This window comes from Atractosteus spatula, chromosome 26, assembly GCF_055471065.1.
Source record: "Atractosteus spatula isolate fAtrSpa1 chromosome 26, fAtrSpa1.hap1, whole genome shotgun sequence".
NCBI classification, from domain to species: Eukaryota; Metazoa; Chordata; class Actinopteri; order Semionotiformes; family Lepisosteidae; genus Atractosteus; species Atractosteus spatula.
The window spans coordinates 9987990-10005000 of record NC_142731.1 but is presented as its reverse complement, the minus strand read 5'-3'; the positions used below and the strand labels follow the sequence as shown (position 1 = coordinate 10005000).

Here is a 17011-nt window from a genome sequence, read left to right as displayed (position 1 = left end):
TTATTACTCCTTTAATACGATGCGAGCCGGCGTGAAGATCCCCGTCGCCATGGCTACGGCGGCTGGCACGCTGTGCCGTCAAGACCGATCTGGGCAAAGCGGGTTAAAAAGCCTGCTTGTGCCGAGACCGGAGGACGGGGGGCGGGCAGCGAGCATGAGGGGCGGGCGAGGGCTCGTAAAGATTTGTACAAGGGCTTAGGAAGCGGTCAGAAAGCATTAGGCGAGGTAAACACATCGGATGCGTACAATTAATACAAGTGAAAACGCATCACGGACCTCCCATTGAAAAATGCTCGCCCAATACCGCCACCTAGTGGCGCAGTCGGATTAGTAAGCCCGACGTTTCGCAGCAGCAGGCGGTTATAACGGAGACGGACCACTCGCTGGCTCCTCTCCCTTAGCACGCAGGGCAGCCAGTCGCCCCAAAAGCAAGTCTCTCCCGGTCCCGGCTGGCGTGCACAGCCCCAGCAGCTCAGGTCCCGGGGCAGGAGGGACAGCAGCGCACCTGAGTGCAGGAACTCCAGCCCTCCAGCTTTACACGAGAAAGGCTGTAAACGAGAAGGGGGAGTTTAGCCCCATTTGTGCGCTAGGAGCTCATCCAAGCATCTCCCGGCAACTTCCAGGAAAACGGCTTCCCACAACCTCGAGGCAGCTCGTTCCAGACCCCCACAGCTCTGTGTGTAAAGCAAAGCGGTGCTTCCTGGCCTCGGCCTCGGAGTCCCTGCGCCAGCCGCTCGGCTCCGCCGGACCGCTGAGCCCCTGGACACCCTGCAGGGCCTGAGCAAGCTGCCCTGCCCGACTCCCTGGGACCTCTCAAGAACCGGCCGGAGGGGACCGGGATCGCTGCCCTACACACAACGGAAACATGGAAACCTGAGTGAACAGCCAGCTCTCCCGGGACACTCTTCCCCAGTCGGCACAAACCGTTTTTCCCAACTTGCCAGGCAGATTCACCCAATCGTCCTGGGGAGACCCTGCCTGTAGCTTTTCTTCGCCGCTGAGCTCTGCACAATCAAACATCATTAAACCCTGAGTCGCACAAGGATTAGTTTGCAGTTGTCATTTTCAGTCCCTAAACATGTTAACTATGGTATAGCACACCCTAAGCAACTTGAGATCTCCAATTAGAATGGAAGTAAAATAAGACTCCAACCATGGAATGTGCTCACTCAAGGATTCAGTTCAAGGGCTCAGCCAGAGCTAACGGCAGCAGGTGTGGGGGAACCCCCGGACCACGACTAGGAACCCCAATACCCAAGACCCCGTAACTGTGATCAGTTCAATTCAAGGTGCTTTATTGGCACGACTGATGAGCACAATCAGTGTTGCCAAAGCACATAAAAAATAAAATTAACATGAAACAAAACAAAAAATAAAAAACAAAACAAAACCTACGGACATATTACAGACATTTACAACCCAGACAATTCATAAAATATTTACATGGACTGTTATCTCACCGTCACAGCTGCCTCTGCAGTACAATCTTGCTTTCAGCGCTCAGAGAAATGTGAAGGTGGAACCGGCTACATTGCCAAAACTCTGATTAGCATTCCGCTCTAGTGCATGAGGAGCGCGGCTCTACTCACGAACAGCCTCGGTTCCGCCCCCAGGGGCGCTCTGCTGCAGCACGCCTGGATACAGGTGCACCCCGTTCCCCCGGGGCTCCCCACACCTGCCCATTGGAGCCGCACCGGGGTCCTGGGGCCACCCAGTCCTCACTCCAACCCAGCTCCTCTTTAAGGGCGACTAGTTCCATGATGTGTTTAAATATTGAGACCGCTTCATGTCCCGATTACAACCGTTAATCACAGCAAATCAATTAAGAACACATTCTCAATGACCGCAAAACCTAAACAACTGGATGGCTGAGCATTTTGCAGGGGCAATTCAAGTGAACCTCCGTGCTCCCTGGGGACCACAGCAGCACCCCAGCCGAGACCCGAACTCAAACCTTCCAGGTGCAGGGCTCTAACCACGCTCCCACACTGCTACCAATCCAATTAGCCTGAGCACCCTGTGCTTGACACCTTATCATGCCTTGGAGATCAATGCAATTTAGTGCAATAATTTCCAGTCTGGAAGCTGGAAAGCGCATGTCCACAGGGCTTCAGATAGGGGGACTTTGTGTTCTCAAGTCAGGCCATTATCAGACTGTAGGCAGCATTTTAACCTTATCCCCAAGCAGGAAAAGGAGCAGTTTGTGATAATGACTGGTGACTAAAGTGCCTTGAAGCACTTTATTGAACCTGTGATCAGCTTGGTCAGCTATTGCAAAATGACTTTGTGTAGGAACTCTATACAGCTGCTGTATACAGGACCAGGATTTCAGCTTACAGCTGTGCTAAAAAAAAGTCACTTAATTCAAAAGGCAGGGCGAATTAAACATGTTGCCAGGTATGTTAAAACATGTTTATTCAACAAAAAAAAATCAATTTTCCACTCCAGATACTCCTCAAAACCACCACAGGGTATCATTTCACTTTTTAATTTCTCAACCATTGCTCCACAAAGCAAATCTGATATTACAAATTCACACAACTAGAAAATAAAAACAAGCCATCACAGTGTTAACTGGTCTAGAGAAATTCAACTGATATGTAAAACCAACAAGACAGGAATTCTTTAAGGCAGAGAATGTATACTGCTTTTTAATTCTGTTTAGAACCAATGCAACATTAAGAACAAAACTGTAATCAATAATACTTTAAACTGTCAAGGCTTTTAGTAAAAAAAAAAGTTACAAAGAAATAAAAATGAAACATACTTAGGGCTCTCATTTGACATTAACAGCCTACTGCACTGTTCTTCCCCCCCGCAACATCACATGGAGAAGAAAAACAACCGTGGTACTAGTTTCCTTAAGCATGTCTGTAGCCATGCATGCACATAGTGTATTATGAAACAGCACCCTCTCCCAATTTCCATTTTGTTTCAGAGACAGGAGTTACAATACGTTGAAATCTTCAAAGGTTGCCCATGTGAAGTGTGTAGCTCTGCTAACTCTACTGCAGCTCACCCTTGCACCCAAAGACACAATGTGCTGCCTTCTATGAAAACATTCTCCTTTACTAGAGAAGCATTTGCTGCTGAGGCCCTTCTGTTCCAGACAGGAGCTTCAAAATTCTTAACAAGCGTCCCCCTGCAAAGATCTCTTGCGTGTCAAAAAAACAGACATTTTCCGTTGTTTGAAACTGATGTAACGGAAAAACATGCTATACCTCATGTAAAGATTGCGAGTTTTTATTATTAAACCACATCACCTTTTTTTTGAGGTTGTGCAAAACAACAGCCCCATCACTTGCAGCAGGAGAAGGAAATCCTACGAGATGTCAACATGGCCAACATCATTCTACAAACACAAGTGTCTTCAAGGAGCGTCAGGGTTTTCACTGCTCTGCGATTCCCACTTCATTCGTTCAATAATGACAAGGGTTTATGCACCTTTTCAGAGAGAAAACAAAGGGAAAAAATGTGGAGAATGCTCTCAATAGTTAAAAGACACCAATTTTTGCACATTCGAGAGCCCACCTGGCTTTTGAGTCACATTTGCAGCACAAAACCAATATGCGTGTGTAGACGGGATTCCCCAAGAGTCCACTGCTGCAATCACAGCACAGGTCACAAGCACACCCGGGTTAAAAAACACCTGCCCTGTTTGCCAAGGTAAGACCTGTTGATCACACCTGTAAAAATGACCACTCACACCTGTTCACCAGCTCCTCAGCTCTCTGAAGGAAACAGTTTTGAGGCAGATGAGAAGATCACAAACAGGCGAGTCCGCCCAAGTCGAAGGATGGGGGTGCGACCAGTAACTCTCACCTTGACGAACAGCCGGACAAGCCCGAGGTAAGGCATGTGACCTGGCTGCAACAGGTCAGCTGAAGAGGGTGTCAAGATCAACAGAACAGCTGCCAGAGTCACACAAGTCTGAGGCTCAAGCTTCACCTCCCAGGGCTGCCTTTCTCCTTCTGCCTTTACCCACACCTGTGCAAGGTCACTGTCGGCCACTAACCTTGGTTGCCTCCTACAGATACCCCTGTGCATGCAGCCCTTGCCTGTAGGGTGGGAGGGGTGCGGGCTGCTCTCAAGCAGTGATCTACAAGGACAGGTCCTTGTACACAGTCCTTGTTGCCACCAAGCCACACGGATTAGCATTCCTTGAGCAAAGGCACTGCCCAACTCCTGGTCCCGGAGAGTCACGTACCAAAAGGTATGTTAGGGCTCCTTGCTTCACCAACAGGTTGAGACCAGTCGAATGGACTAATCAGGCTCAGCAGAGCCTCAGCTGCATCTTTTTCACACCTCTGAAGCTGCTGAGGCTTTGGAGAGAGAGCGAGCGAGTGAGCTCGGGCTCAGGGGACCCTGCGGCACAGGACAGAGGGGCTCTCCTGCTCACCCTTCCCAACACAAGGCACCACTTCCTGCTCAGCCCTCCTACAACCCGAAGAGAAGTCAACACCCAGGTCTGACGCGGCGACAGTGCAGTGCTCGGGGGCAGCTCTGCGTTACTACACAGAAAAAAAGTTTAAAGACAGCAAGATCGTTTACAGAGAGGGTGACAGACCTGATATGAGGAGGACAGCGAGGGGGACAGGGTGGGAAAGGTCTATAGAGGTTTACAGTAATTTCAACAACAATGTGCAACAGCTTGTAATACAGCACCTCTCAGAAATGTATAAACTTGTGAAACACAACACTGAACCCCAGCTCCTGCAGTCTCCCACAAAACAAGGGGGAGACAGAACCCCTTGTTGGCTTCAGAGCTCAGGCGTTACTGCTCCTCCGAACTACAGGCTGCTCAGTGCCGGGGGTCGGCTAACCCCAGGATATCGGGAAAGGAATTCCTGACCAGCCTCACCACGCGGCTAAAAAGAACTAAATCAAGAGAAAAATCAAATTCGGACACGTTCTTTAAAAGTGTGCTTCTAAAAAAAACCAAAAAACCCCTTCACAAACACGAGGACCAACATTAGAAACTGACTTGAGCTGGTTGAGTCTAAGGGGTCAGTTATTACACCACACAGGGGTTAGCAGGCGGAACTGCAGCAGGGGAGAGCCGGGGTCGAGTCAGGGCACTCCTGCGGCCCTAAGCAGTGCCCCCCGCTGGAGAGAGAGGCTTCCATTCTGTTCCCGAGTGTCTGTTGGAGCTCCTGCGGGGCGCCTAGCGTAGTGAGAGTTGATTAATGGTGTGTCGAGTTAAGGAGAGCAGGGCGAGCGAAACAAACGCATTGCACGACGCACTTCGGCGGCTGAAGCGTGCTCTTTAGACCTAAACGAAGTTTCCGGCTTTCTCCCAAGAACAGAGAGGAAATCTGGGCTCCTCCCCGCTGGCCGCTGGTCCATGGAAAACGCTCCCCAGGGCTAGGAGCTGCTCCGCTCTTTGGCTTTCCCGTTCCTCTCGTCCTGGGGAAAAAAAAGAAGGAGGTGGGTTATCGGGGGCTTCGCCCTTGCCGCAGCACGTGGGGGTGAGCTTGTGCCCAGCGCTGGGGGGCCGCTCCAGCAATCCGTCAGGAAATCCCCGAGCTCCCGAGGGCAGCTGGACTCAATCCCAGCAGCGTTCCCGAGGCTGAGGGGGCCAGCGCCCGTGGAAAACACAGGGGCAAAGGTCATAAAGTGAGAGGGTCGTCTAGGGGAAAAACTCACCAACTTCACCAGCTAAGTGGTCAATAACGCATACGTGCAGAGTTTTAGAATTTGTTTGCTCTTGGCTCATGCTGGCACTTTCATTTTGGAATGAAACCCTCAAGATGCAGGCGTCCTCTCGACCAAGGCGCTAGAAAAAGCTGGTTTCAGGGCCAGGGCAAGTGCGCCCGGTGCAAACAGCTCAGGACCAGGGCGAGGAACACACGGCGCCCCACCCAACCCACCTCCGGAGGGGGGGGCTTGATGGTGACGGGCTGGGAGGAGCGGCGGGGGGGCGAGGGCTTCGGCTGGGCCTGCTGCTGCATCGTGTCGTAGTAGGTCACCCCCCCGTACACCTGCGCCTGCGCCTGCGGGCGAGAGAACGGAGACACCGCCTGGAGACCAAATACATCACCGGAGCTCTGCGTGCCCAACATCAACAATCGCGGGGTCTTACAAATATAGTTTGTACCACGGACTAGTGCTGTTTCACATCTACCAGTCTGACTGAACGCTCCCATCTGGACGAGAGGCAATCAATGTCAAAGCTACAAGGAAAGCGGCGATGCTTAGAGAAGCTTGTAGAGATGATGACGCCGATGACTCTTCTTGATGACAAAAACACGTTTTAAAATCCCCCAAACGCAACATGACTACAGTGTGGTCAGTGAACAGTGTGGGTGCAGAACCAGCCGGGGGGAGCACAGGCCGGAGAAGAGTCCTCACCTGGGGGTTAGGGTACAGGGGTGGCAGCGTGGCTCCGGCGGGGTAGGGGAAGTTGGTGTTGCTGAAGGTCATGACACCAGGTGGGGGGTAGAAGGTGGGGGCCAGCAGCTGCTGTGGCGGGGGCTGCCCGGGTGACATGGAAACGGGGGGCCCGGCGTACAGCGCCGTGTTCGGGAGGGGGGCGCCCGACTGGTGCGGGTGCAGACCTACGAGAGGAAGAGAAGGAACTGGAGTGAGCGCAGCTCTCCCTGGGTCAAGGACAAACGTCAAGCAGGGAGCAGTGCGGCATCATGGGTATTAAGACCTGTACCAAAACAGCAGCCTTACAGAGAAGGAGGAAGAACAACATATGAAATGCTTCAGCTAAAAGCACAGTACAATCTCAAAATCCAAAACAACTGCAAACAGAATACGTTTAAGTCTTGGGAATGTTATAAGAATCCTTAAAGAGCATCAAATGAATAGACTTAGTAGCAACCGAAAAGGTCAGAGTTCACGGAGACGGTCAGTCCCCTCTGCCCAGTGGTCAGTGCAGAGCAGGGGGCTGCTGGACACAGACCTGGGTGTGGGAGGTGCATCTCAGGCTGGACCAGCATGCCCTGCGGAGGCAGGGGGGCGGGGCTCTCGCTGTGAGTGTAGATTGGTCCTTGGAACGGCACTGCGGCAGAGGCAGGAGGGAGAAGACATGAAGACGCGCCGACTTGCACCTGGGAGGCCCCCCAACAGAACCAGGCCCATTACGGGCCAAGTGGCTGTACAGCAGTTCCTCAAAATAACCCCCCCCCCCCACCAACCCCAAACCGAGTGACAGCTTTACCAATTCCAAAACTACAAACAGCCTCAGGCTCAAAACCACTGCTTATCAATAATTCTAACAGCTCAAGTGCAAGAAGTCATTTGCAAACTTGGGAATCCATTCTGTCTAGGTTTGTGAGGTTCTTTAAAAGACACCCCAGCAGCTGATGGGAGCATCAGACCCCTCCAGTGCTCTGAAGCAGAGGGGGCCGAATGTAGGCTGCAGAGCGGCACTCACTGGGGTCGTAGTAGTGGCCCTCCATGATGCCGATGTGCATGGGCGCCGGCTCGGGGACCGGCCTCTGCCTCTGGGAGGAGTACCGCTTGGCTCTGCCCGCGCCCACCCCCTGGACAGGGAGAGAGAAGACACAGCAGGTCAGACGCCACACTCCTGCAACCCTGCAGAGAGGAGCAGGGGGGTCCCCCCTCTCCTGCAACCTTGCGGAGAGGAGCAGGGGGGTCCCCACCTGGGGGCAGAGACAGGTTGCAGGACAAAAATCAGGAAGCTTTGACGCCTAGAGATCAGCAGCACGCAAATCAACCCTCTCACTGGTCATCTGCCCCGGCACAACTTAAAGTGGATGCATTAGCCGTGCTTTCAACAGTGGATCATGCTACAAATAACCAGAAACCACAATCTGATCAGGTGTCCAAAGGGGAACCTCGCAGACAAAGATTTCTTTCTTGACCAGGTTTCTTCCAGCCTCCGGGAGCAGGCCGTTCCCCCAGCTGTGCTCCCACGGGACACCGGTTCCACGTGGCCCGATGTGGACCTGGTCCAGGAGAGGCCTGCTGCAGGACCCCTCTCCCGGGCCGAAACCAACACGCGACGCAGACCAGCTACTCACCAGCTCCTCCATCCTGTTGTACTGGGGAGGACCCCCTCCCATGTGCAGCGGATTCGAAATCCCTGGAAAACAAGGGGGAAGAAAGTCACTCCTGCGATGGGACTCAGGATGAGTACAGAACCAGAGACAGGCCGACCCCACAGGGGCAATAATTGAATATCTTTTCAATATTTAGCCTGTAAATGTTGTCATTTGGCTGCAGTACTAGTAGACTTTTCCTAAGCAGGCAGTAAGGCGACCAGCTGTCACAAACATCCAAACTACACCAAAGAACACAGCAAGGACACAAGTTCAAAGTCCAAATTTGAGAACCCACTCTCTCAATACCAGGCTTTGAGGTTAATTATCAAGGTCGTCTGGGGATTGCCAAATTTGTCCTTGTACATTTAAGGATGATCAGGTCCACCAGTGTAAAAGGTACACAGGACTGGAGCCTGGCTCTGGTCGCAGCTCTTCGGCTGGGCACACTGGGAGAACGAAAAGGCAACAATATTACTAATATTACTAGAAGGGTCATGGATTCATCTGGAAGAAGAACCAGCGGAGTCCTCTGGGAAGTTGGGGAAACTGGGGCAATGAACTCGGTTCCCAGAAGCACTTCAACTCACTCAAGAGACCCCACAGCTTCACAAACAGAACGCATGATGCACGGCCAGGAGCCTGGAGGGAACTAATTAATAAATACAGAACTAAATATAAATCTAATCATATAAAAATGAAAAAAGCTACAACGCGCCTGGTCATGCACCATCCCCCACCAGACTAAGCACAAGCAGAGAGCAGTTTCGAGAGAGGTTTGCTGCCCTGATCCTCCATTAACTCAGCTGGAGAAGCGCGTGGCTCCCCCACAGCCACCCACGGCTGCAGGTCACGGGGCAGCTCTCACTCCACAGGCGCCGCCCACCCCAACTCTGCGTTCGCTCAGAACTGCGGGGGAGCCGAAAAGAAACCGTTCTCTCTCTCTAAAGATCTTGGGGGGGAGTTTACCCCCCCAACTAAGGGGAGCGCTGGCTCTGTGGCTCAGGATCTGTGCCTGTGGCTGGAAGGTTGCCGGTTCAAATCCTGCAGCTGGCAAAGGAATCCTACTCTGTTGGGCTCCTGAGCAAGGCCCTTAACCCCAACTGCTCCAGGGGCGCTGTATAAATGGCTGACCCTGCACTCTGACCCAAAGCTTCTCTCCCTGTCTGTGTGTCTCATGGAGAGCAAGCTGGGGTCTGTAAAAAGACAAATTCCTCATGCAAGAAATTGTATAGGGTTAATAAAGCAACATTATTATTATTATTATTATTAACAAAGGACGAACAATAACAAACACACAAGGGGGTGAACTCTGGGCCACGTGGCTCCAGCTGAGAGGTGAGCACCAGTGCGAACAGGGGGTACTCCCCTCCCCCCATCACCATGGCGAGCAAAGAAAGCCAAAAAGCTCACCCCTCATTTCCCCGGGGAGGTAGGAGGGCGGGCTGTGCGCCCAGTTCTGCCCGCTCAGGCTGAGCCGGGCCAGGTCCTGGTCCAGCCCGCTGCCTTCCAGCGGGGGCTCCCAGCTCTCCGTCTTGACCGGCCCGTGGGGCCCGGCCCCAGGCGCGGGCGGCTGCTTCGGCGTGGGGCTGGCCGGCCGGCCGGGCTGCGCGGCCGCGGCGGTGGGGCCCGGCGCGGGCGCGGGCGCCGGCGGCTGCAGCGGCGCCGCCTCCTCCAGGGAGGCCTGCTTGCCCAGCTCGGCGGCCCGGGTGCGAGTCCTGCGCGCCAGCGAGTACGATTTCTTTTCCACCGTCCTTTCGGGCGCCGCCTGGGCCGTGGGCGAGGCGTCCCGAGCCGCCGCGGCGTCCGCGGCCGAGTCCCGCTCAGGCTTCACGTAGCACTCCTCCTCCTCCTCGCCGCGCGCACCCGGCGCCGCCGCCACCGGGGGGCCGTGCTCGGCCTCCCCCCGGCGCCTGTGCGCTGGCTCGCTCTCTGCATACTGGGGCGCGGGGGGGCCCCCGCGGCTGTAGCTGCTGCCGGTGTGGTGGTTACTCTCGTCGGAGGGTTTGTAGTTTGCGCGCCCCTCCTTGTAGGAGGGCGGGGGCCTGCTGTTCTGAAAGCCGCGGGCCTGGGGGTGCGAGACGCGCCCCGGCCCCCCCGCCGAACTCCTGCCGCCGAACGTCCGCGAGGCCGGGGCCCCCTGCTGCGCCGAGAGGGCCGGGCCGGCGCTGTTGGCGGCTCCGTGCCAGGAGGCCCGACTCGGCTTCTCCCCATCTCTCCAGCGGCGCTCACGGCTGGGAGGACTGCCGTACCTGGAACGGCAGCACAGACAGCGGTCAGCACGTGGGAGCGCGGGCCGGCGAGCAGAGCCCCCCCCCAGCCGGGGGCCTGCTTCCCTCAAGACGGGCTCAAGTGTCACAGAAGGAACCGCTCGACTCAGCCAAGACTGCAGAAGGAGGTTTCTGAGAGGTGGATTATGTATATTAGCTAAAATCCCCATCGTTATGTTTTTGGAAGTTTGTGATTTTTTTCTTCACCCTTTCCCCCGTCTCAAAATGCAAAAGAATGATAAAAACAGACCTCACACTCATTTATATTTGGAATAATGGAGGTTTTGAGATGACTGGCAACTTTTTTGTTATTATTTCCGATGACCTTTATACGGGCCTGGCGCTCAGCATACCTTTGTACGTTCATACAAAAACGAGACAATATAAGTAACAAAAAAACACCCCCGACCCCACCCCCAAACCTGAACCCGAGCTCCGGCCCGCGGCGGCTGTACCTGGGCTTGCGCGAGCGGTTCGGCCGGCCATCCGCCGGCCCGTTGGCGTTGCGGATGTCGTAACCGTACAGTGCGATCAGCTCCTCCCGGGACTTCGGCGCCTGCTCGTCCTCGCGGAACTTGTCGTGTTCCCAGCGTCCCTCGTCCTTCCACAGCTTCCTGTGACGCCCCTTTGGCCTGCAGAATGGGGGGGGGGGGGGACAACAGGACAGAGGTGAGATGGAGGGGAAACACCGAGTCACGACGCCAAGCAACGCCAGCAGAGTCTCGCTCTCCCAGCAGGAAGAGATGATTCAGAGAGAGCAGCACACAGAGAAGCAGGAAAAAAGACTCAAGCTACTTCACAAAGTCCTGAGGAGCGCGATCCGGCTTTGGGACAGAACCCTCTTCCCCCTACAGGACTTTAAAAAGAGTTGGAGTCGAGATGACGACAGCACCGCAAATCGACGCTCATCCCACCGCACAACAGCCCCTTGGCGGCAGCCCCGCTCCTGCTCACCGGATGTCGTCCTCCTGGGCCTGCCCGCGGACGTCGTGCTCGAAGAACAGCCCCTTGCGCGGGATGTAAGCGGGGTTCTTGCGATCCTCGTCATCGTCCAGCTTCTTCCCGGGCTTGGCGGAGGACTTGTTCTCCAGGGTGTCCGTGCTCTCCTGCCGGGACAGGCGAGGAGTTGGCGAAGAGGGAAGGAGGAAGGGTCACTCTGGGCATGCGAGAGCTCGCAGCACAGAGAAGCACATGTCACAGGCTGCAGGCGGCCCCACACCACGCATGCAGACTAAATGAAAGTGCAATCATTCTAATTACAGGACCCCTGTTCCCAAGACTGGAATTGGGGGAATTCAGAAGCACACAGACACAAGCAGATGGTGTGCACTGTTTTTTTCAGAATGCCAGCAAAGGGCAGGGTTTAAAATACAACACAAAAAAGTACAATAAAAACGAAATTACTGTTGGTTTCAGACACGTAGGACACTTCTGCTTCCCTGCAATGGTGAAAATAAAAGTGATAATCAACAGAGCTACAGTACCTGCCCATCCCCACTCTGCCTCTCCCCTGCCAGGTTCCCCTTCTCCTCTGACTTCACCTCTTTGCTCCCTCCTCCTTCCTCCTCCTCCTCCTCTCCAGCCTGCTCATCCTCTGACGGTTTGGGCTCGGCAGGGGGCTTGGAGCCCTCTTCTTCACTGAACCCTGCTGCCTCCTCTTCCTCCTCCTCACACTGGGTGGGGAGAGAAGATGGGGGAGACAGAACACAAAAGCGTTTCTTCCTCATCTCCTCAAACACTCACAATTGGCTGGGACACTTCTGACAACCACAAGCCATGCAACACAAACCCCGGGCACCTGAACACACTGCGCAGTGCTGGAGTAAACACCCCAAACTTCACGGGCGCCAGTCCCAGGGTTTTGCACTTTAATACGGTCACATTCATTTCTTTATCGGAACATTTGCACTTATGTAGGTATTTGTTTCTTCGTTCTGTACAGTTGTGAGTCCATAGCTGGGAAAAGAAAGATACCAAGTCACATGCCTGCCGCTGCCTGGGGTGGTAAGGGGAGCATTCAGAAAACGCTTGTTGAGTTTCAGCCCTGTGTTATCTGAAAAATCTGAAAATACCTACAGTGCTTTGTGGAAACCCTTAATTAATATGCCAAACAGGTCTATATTGTGCCACGTAGAGTGACTGACAATCACAACAGCACAGGTTGTAAAACAGGGGAACATTACACCCACACGCATGACAGATCAGCAGAGACTGAGGCTAAACTTCATGAAAACAAAAGACTGCTCTTAATGACATGTAGGCACTGGATGTACAGCCCCTGAAATTTATAGACATAGCTACGCTATAATTTCAGTTACAAACATCCGAGTTTTTCTCAGAAACCTCAAGGCACATGGCCAGGCCGAATCGTGTGAGGAGGAGTTACTTTTCCCTGCACCCTTCTGAAAGCTTGAAGGATCTCAAGCTCCTTTAAGGGCCTGGTTTCTCTCTTAAAGGAAGAAAGGCATCTGAAGGAACTCAGAAAGAAACAAACCTCAGAGTGCGAGCAGTTCTCTTCTGGGTCCGCACTTTCATAATCTGACAGGATTGCTGAGGACAAAACAAGAACATTCAGAGACTCTACATTTGCTGACCCAGCATAAAATAAGCCCTGGAAGACTGCAAGCAGCAGGCTGTCTTGTCATGGTCTCATTAAATCACCTGAAGGATGGACAAGGCCTTAAACAGCAACTCTTTCCCTCTATTTAACAAATGATGATCAGAGAGAGCTCGACAAGCTGCTGAACCGATGTCATTCAGGGCTGGGCCTGGGCTCCCTGCAGTCACTCATGACACACAGTGCATCACCCATGTGACAACCCCAGTAAGAACAATCAGTTGTGCTAAAGATGTTAGACTCTAGATATTAACTGAAAGGTAAGGCCTCCAACCCAAGGCAGCACAAGAAACTGTGTATTAGATGTTATACAATATGAGCTAAAGGCCTGTCCAGAGCTTTACTCTCCTCAACCCATCCCCGTCCTGCCCTACAGAATTTCAGATAATGTATATATTTCTCCCGCAATACTACAGGAAGTCATAATAAGAGTCCTACTCCAGTTTGCAGGCATATATCAACCCCCCGTCTACAACCTCGTCTTCACTCACTAACTCTGGTTGCCTGGTTTTGCCTGGAGACCTGCAAAAGCAGGGTCAGAGCCTGCTGACTAACTGCACAACACACTGAATGGGCCACATTTGCAAAAAGCCAGGGTAATGACGTTTTACCGCAATTTAAAAATGAGTCGCAAAGGAAAATAAAACCAGCTTACCATCGCCTATTCCATCTTCGCTTTCCTGCATTACGACGAGAGAAGAAAAACAAGTGTTAGTTGGAAACCTTATCGCAAGAAAACCGACTCACGTTATTTTCAATTATGTAATAATAAGAGCAGCAGTGCAATGTAAGTGCTAAACCGCAATTAACAGTTTTCTAGCAAGGCAGGAACCCCAGCTCATTTTCTCACAGTTACAGACCTGGTCCAATTATTTAATTTCATAACTGTGACACTTCTAACCCAGACTCTGAGGTGTTTAATAAATAACTATCTTTTAATAAAGTCAATGGTTTGAGGAAAAAAAACAAAAGAAAGGTTAACTACTCAGGTCGGAACAAAAAAAGGATACCAGGCCATCCAACAATGGAGTCCTGCAGTAAACATTATCCCTGGATATTCTGTTCATATAAATCCATTAGGAAGCTGAAGGGATTTTCCTTCACTGTATACATTCTACAATTCCTTTTCCAACATCCATGCCATGCCTTGGAATGAGTTACCACTTCCTACATTTTCCAGGATCCCTAGAAAGCAGACTTATTTCAAAAAGAATTTCAAAAATGTGTTTATGAGTTTTACTTGGTCTTTCTTGGTACATACTTTGTAAATCACTGCGAGTCAAGCACATGAGCTTAAAAAAAAAACACAGTTCCATTTGTTCCTATAGCACTAGTGTGCTTAAAACACTCTATATTCATGATTTCTCTTCAGATGAGTTTGTTGAATATTTATTCCACCAGATTTTCAGAAAGGCAGTATTGTTAAAGATAAAATATTTTACTAGAAACAGAAAAGGCTGTTAACGTTACTCAAGCACAGCAGTTTCAAATTCCTCCCTCAGTGAGAGCTTTATAGTGACAGATTCAGGAGACATGTGAGCTCAGGCAATGACCATGCTGAGCAGATACACAGACTGTGACCTCTGCCTACAGCACCAGTAGGGCCATTTTTCAGGAAGTCTGTACAGGAGCTGTATTCTCACTGCCCACCGTTCCCAGGAAAGAAACTAAAGAAAGGCTTCCTGTGATTTTTAGGGAAAGGTTTGCCCTAGAAGAACACTTCTCTAAACCTCGGACAGCACATGTGGGAAACAGGTTGGACCGCACCCCCAATACACACCCGGGGCATCATAGCACAGCAGATTCCACTCATGGAAACTCCACTTAAAAGAACAGACGGCAAAAAAGGGGTAAAAACCCCGGCACCCAACCCCCAACTTGCATCGCACCATACACACTCGAAGGCATGGCGATTCACTGAGGCTCCCCAACACTCAAATCTCTGCCGGGGCGCAGGACATCACACACGCCGCCAGCGACGACAGTAACTCGCACGTCAGGCCCGCCTTTGCCCCCAGCACGCCACAAACCACTTCAGCGCCCACAGGGTCTCAGCGGGTTAGCGTTTCTCTCCCGCAGCCTCAGCTCGGTGCCGGGGAGCCGTTTCCTGGGCCAGAAAGGCAAAGGGGCCGCAGCAGAACCCGACCGCTCGCTGTTAAAGCTTGACCTGGGGGCGAGAACCCGTTTGAGCTGCGGTGCGTTAGCGGGGTGTGGAAATAAAGCACCGCTAGTGATCCCCACCCCTGGACCCCAAAACTCTCTCTCCTGCAGGCTGTCCGGACTCTGGAATCTCATCACTGACTTAAGAGCAGCTTAACGTTAGCGTTAAGCGTTTTTACTAATTAAGCATTTCTTGGGTCTTAAGATGCTGTGAATTAAACTAAGAGACCTACAAACCCAAGAGCACTTGGGGTATCAGTGTATAAAGCGCAGGTCTCAGCACAACCCCACTGTTTTCAGATGTCAACAGGACAGCGTTTAAGACCCCGCCATCGGCCAGCTGTGACACAGGAGGTGTAACAAGGTGGGCAGCACTCCGAGCCCCTGGGGGTTCGAGTCTCCACTGCAGACACTGCTGTTGTACTCTGAGCGAGGTGTCGTACCCCAGCAGTGCTGCTCCCCACTTCTCCAGCTGCTGGGGGTGACCCCTGCCATGGAGTGGCGTCCTGTCGGCGGTGGGGTGGGGGGGTCCCGTGCTCTCTCCTGCCCATGGAGACTGGGGGGAAGAGAAGGGCTCTGGCCCGTGTGGCTCAGGTATGGAGACTAGGCACCCAGCAGAGCAGCTCTGAGGACCCCGCTCACATAGAGGAGCCCATCGGCACCTCCCGTGCTCACGAAACTGGGTGCCATAGGCAAAAAGAAACTGAAAATAATACAATCCTGGCCAAGCGATTGTAAATTCACAGGCCTTGAGCTCTGTGCTCCAGAGGATCCGATCTACTCCAGACAGCCCATCACTACCCCTTGGAGTACAAACCCCACAAGCCCTCCGGGGCGGCCGGGCGGAGAGGACGCGTGTCCGTGGGCACCGAGTGGACCGTGAATTCACGCCCCTGCCTCTCCCCACACCAGCCCAGACCACCATTCCACCAACCAGGAGAATAAGGGAGAGGTTCCGATCTGCTCTCAGCATCCAGCTGGTAGCTTCCTCCAGTCGGCAGGGGCTACCGTACGCTGCTCAAGCGGTATGGAGCTGCCGGACCGTGAGGCTCAACGCCTGGACCCCGGTGTAACCCGCACCGACCGCCCGGCTCCTCGCCGGGACCCGCGGCTCCACGGCCTCCCTCCTGGGCGCTGCTGCAGCGCTAGCCCGAGGCCGTGCGGCCTGAGAGGAGCCGAGCAGATGAAGCCCATTTTTAACTCCCCAGCTCAAAGCCGAGAAGCGGTGAGGTGGGGGGGGGTGGCGACGAGAGACTCACACACTCCGACTCGTCCTCACTCTTCTTTCGCACACGGACGCTGGGCAGCACCGCGGGTTCGGGAGCCCTCGCCCGGGGCTTTCCTCCAGCTGGACCCGAATTCCCGCTTTCGGTGCCAGAACCGGACTCGTCCTCTTCCTCGGTGTCCTGGGACGCGCGCTTCCGCCGCCGCCGCCTGTCCGCCATCTTGGGAAATGAACAGGGGAAAACTTGCGCCTCCCGAGGGCTTATGGGAAACGTAGGCCAAGCACACGTGAGGAGGCGCAACGAAGCCATCGGGAACACTACAACTCCCATGAACCCTCACGGTCATGACTCGCGAAAGCTCTTTATGGGAAGTGTAGGCAATACTTACTGAAGCAGTGTTTGCTACTACAGATTGTCCGTCAGGTATTAAATTATTTCGGATTTGCAGTAAATGATAGGGTTTTTTTTAAACCGACGAACTAAATGACAAAAAAATAAACTACGCGACAGAACCCCTACAGCTGGTTATATAATTTACACAAAGAGTTGTGGGAGTCTAGAACAAGTGGCCCAGCTGTGCTGTCGAAACATATTTAATCTTTCAAAAACATCTCTCGCATGAAATTGGTTTCATTTTCCAGTTAGTAAGGTGTAGTAATTTTACCAGAGTCCAGTTTCTAGCCCCCAGGGTACTGACTTCGAAATCTCGTGTTGATGTGCTTTCAA

At 52.9% G+C, this 17011-nt stretch overlaps 1 protein-coding gene across 1 annotated transcript; it reads right to left on the bottom strand.

The window, feature by feature from the left end:
• Window positions 1-2470: 2470 nt before the first annotated feature.
• casc3 (casc3 exon junction complex subunit) lies at window positions 2471-16641 on the bottom strand. The gene is made up of 13 exons (XM_088906533.1): window positions 16319-16641; window positions 13555-13579; window positions 12777-12832; window positions 11767-11955; window positions 11237-11388; window positions 10738-10914; window positions 9426-10264; window positions 7995-8056; window positions 7385-7493; window positions 6911-7009; window positions 6352-6557; window positions 5871-5993; window positions 2471-5406 (listed from the first exon to the last, which is right to left on the bottom strand). The coding sequence occupies exons 1-13, from the start codon at window positions 16613-16615 to the stop codon at window positions 5365-5367; spliced, it is 2376 nt and encodes a 791-aa protein (XP_088762659.1). The 5' UTR covers window positions 16616-16641; the 3' UTR covers window positions 2471-5364.
• Window positions 16642-17011: the final 370 nt, after the last annotated feature.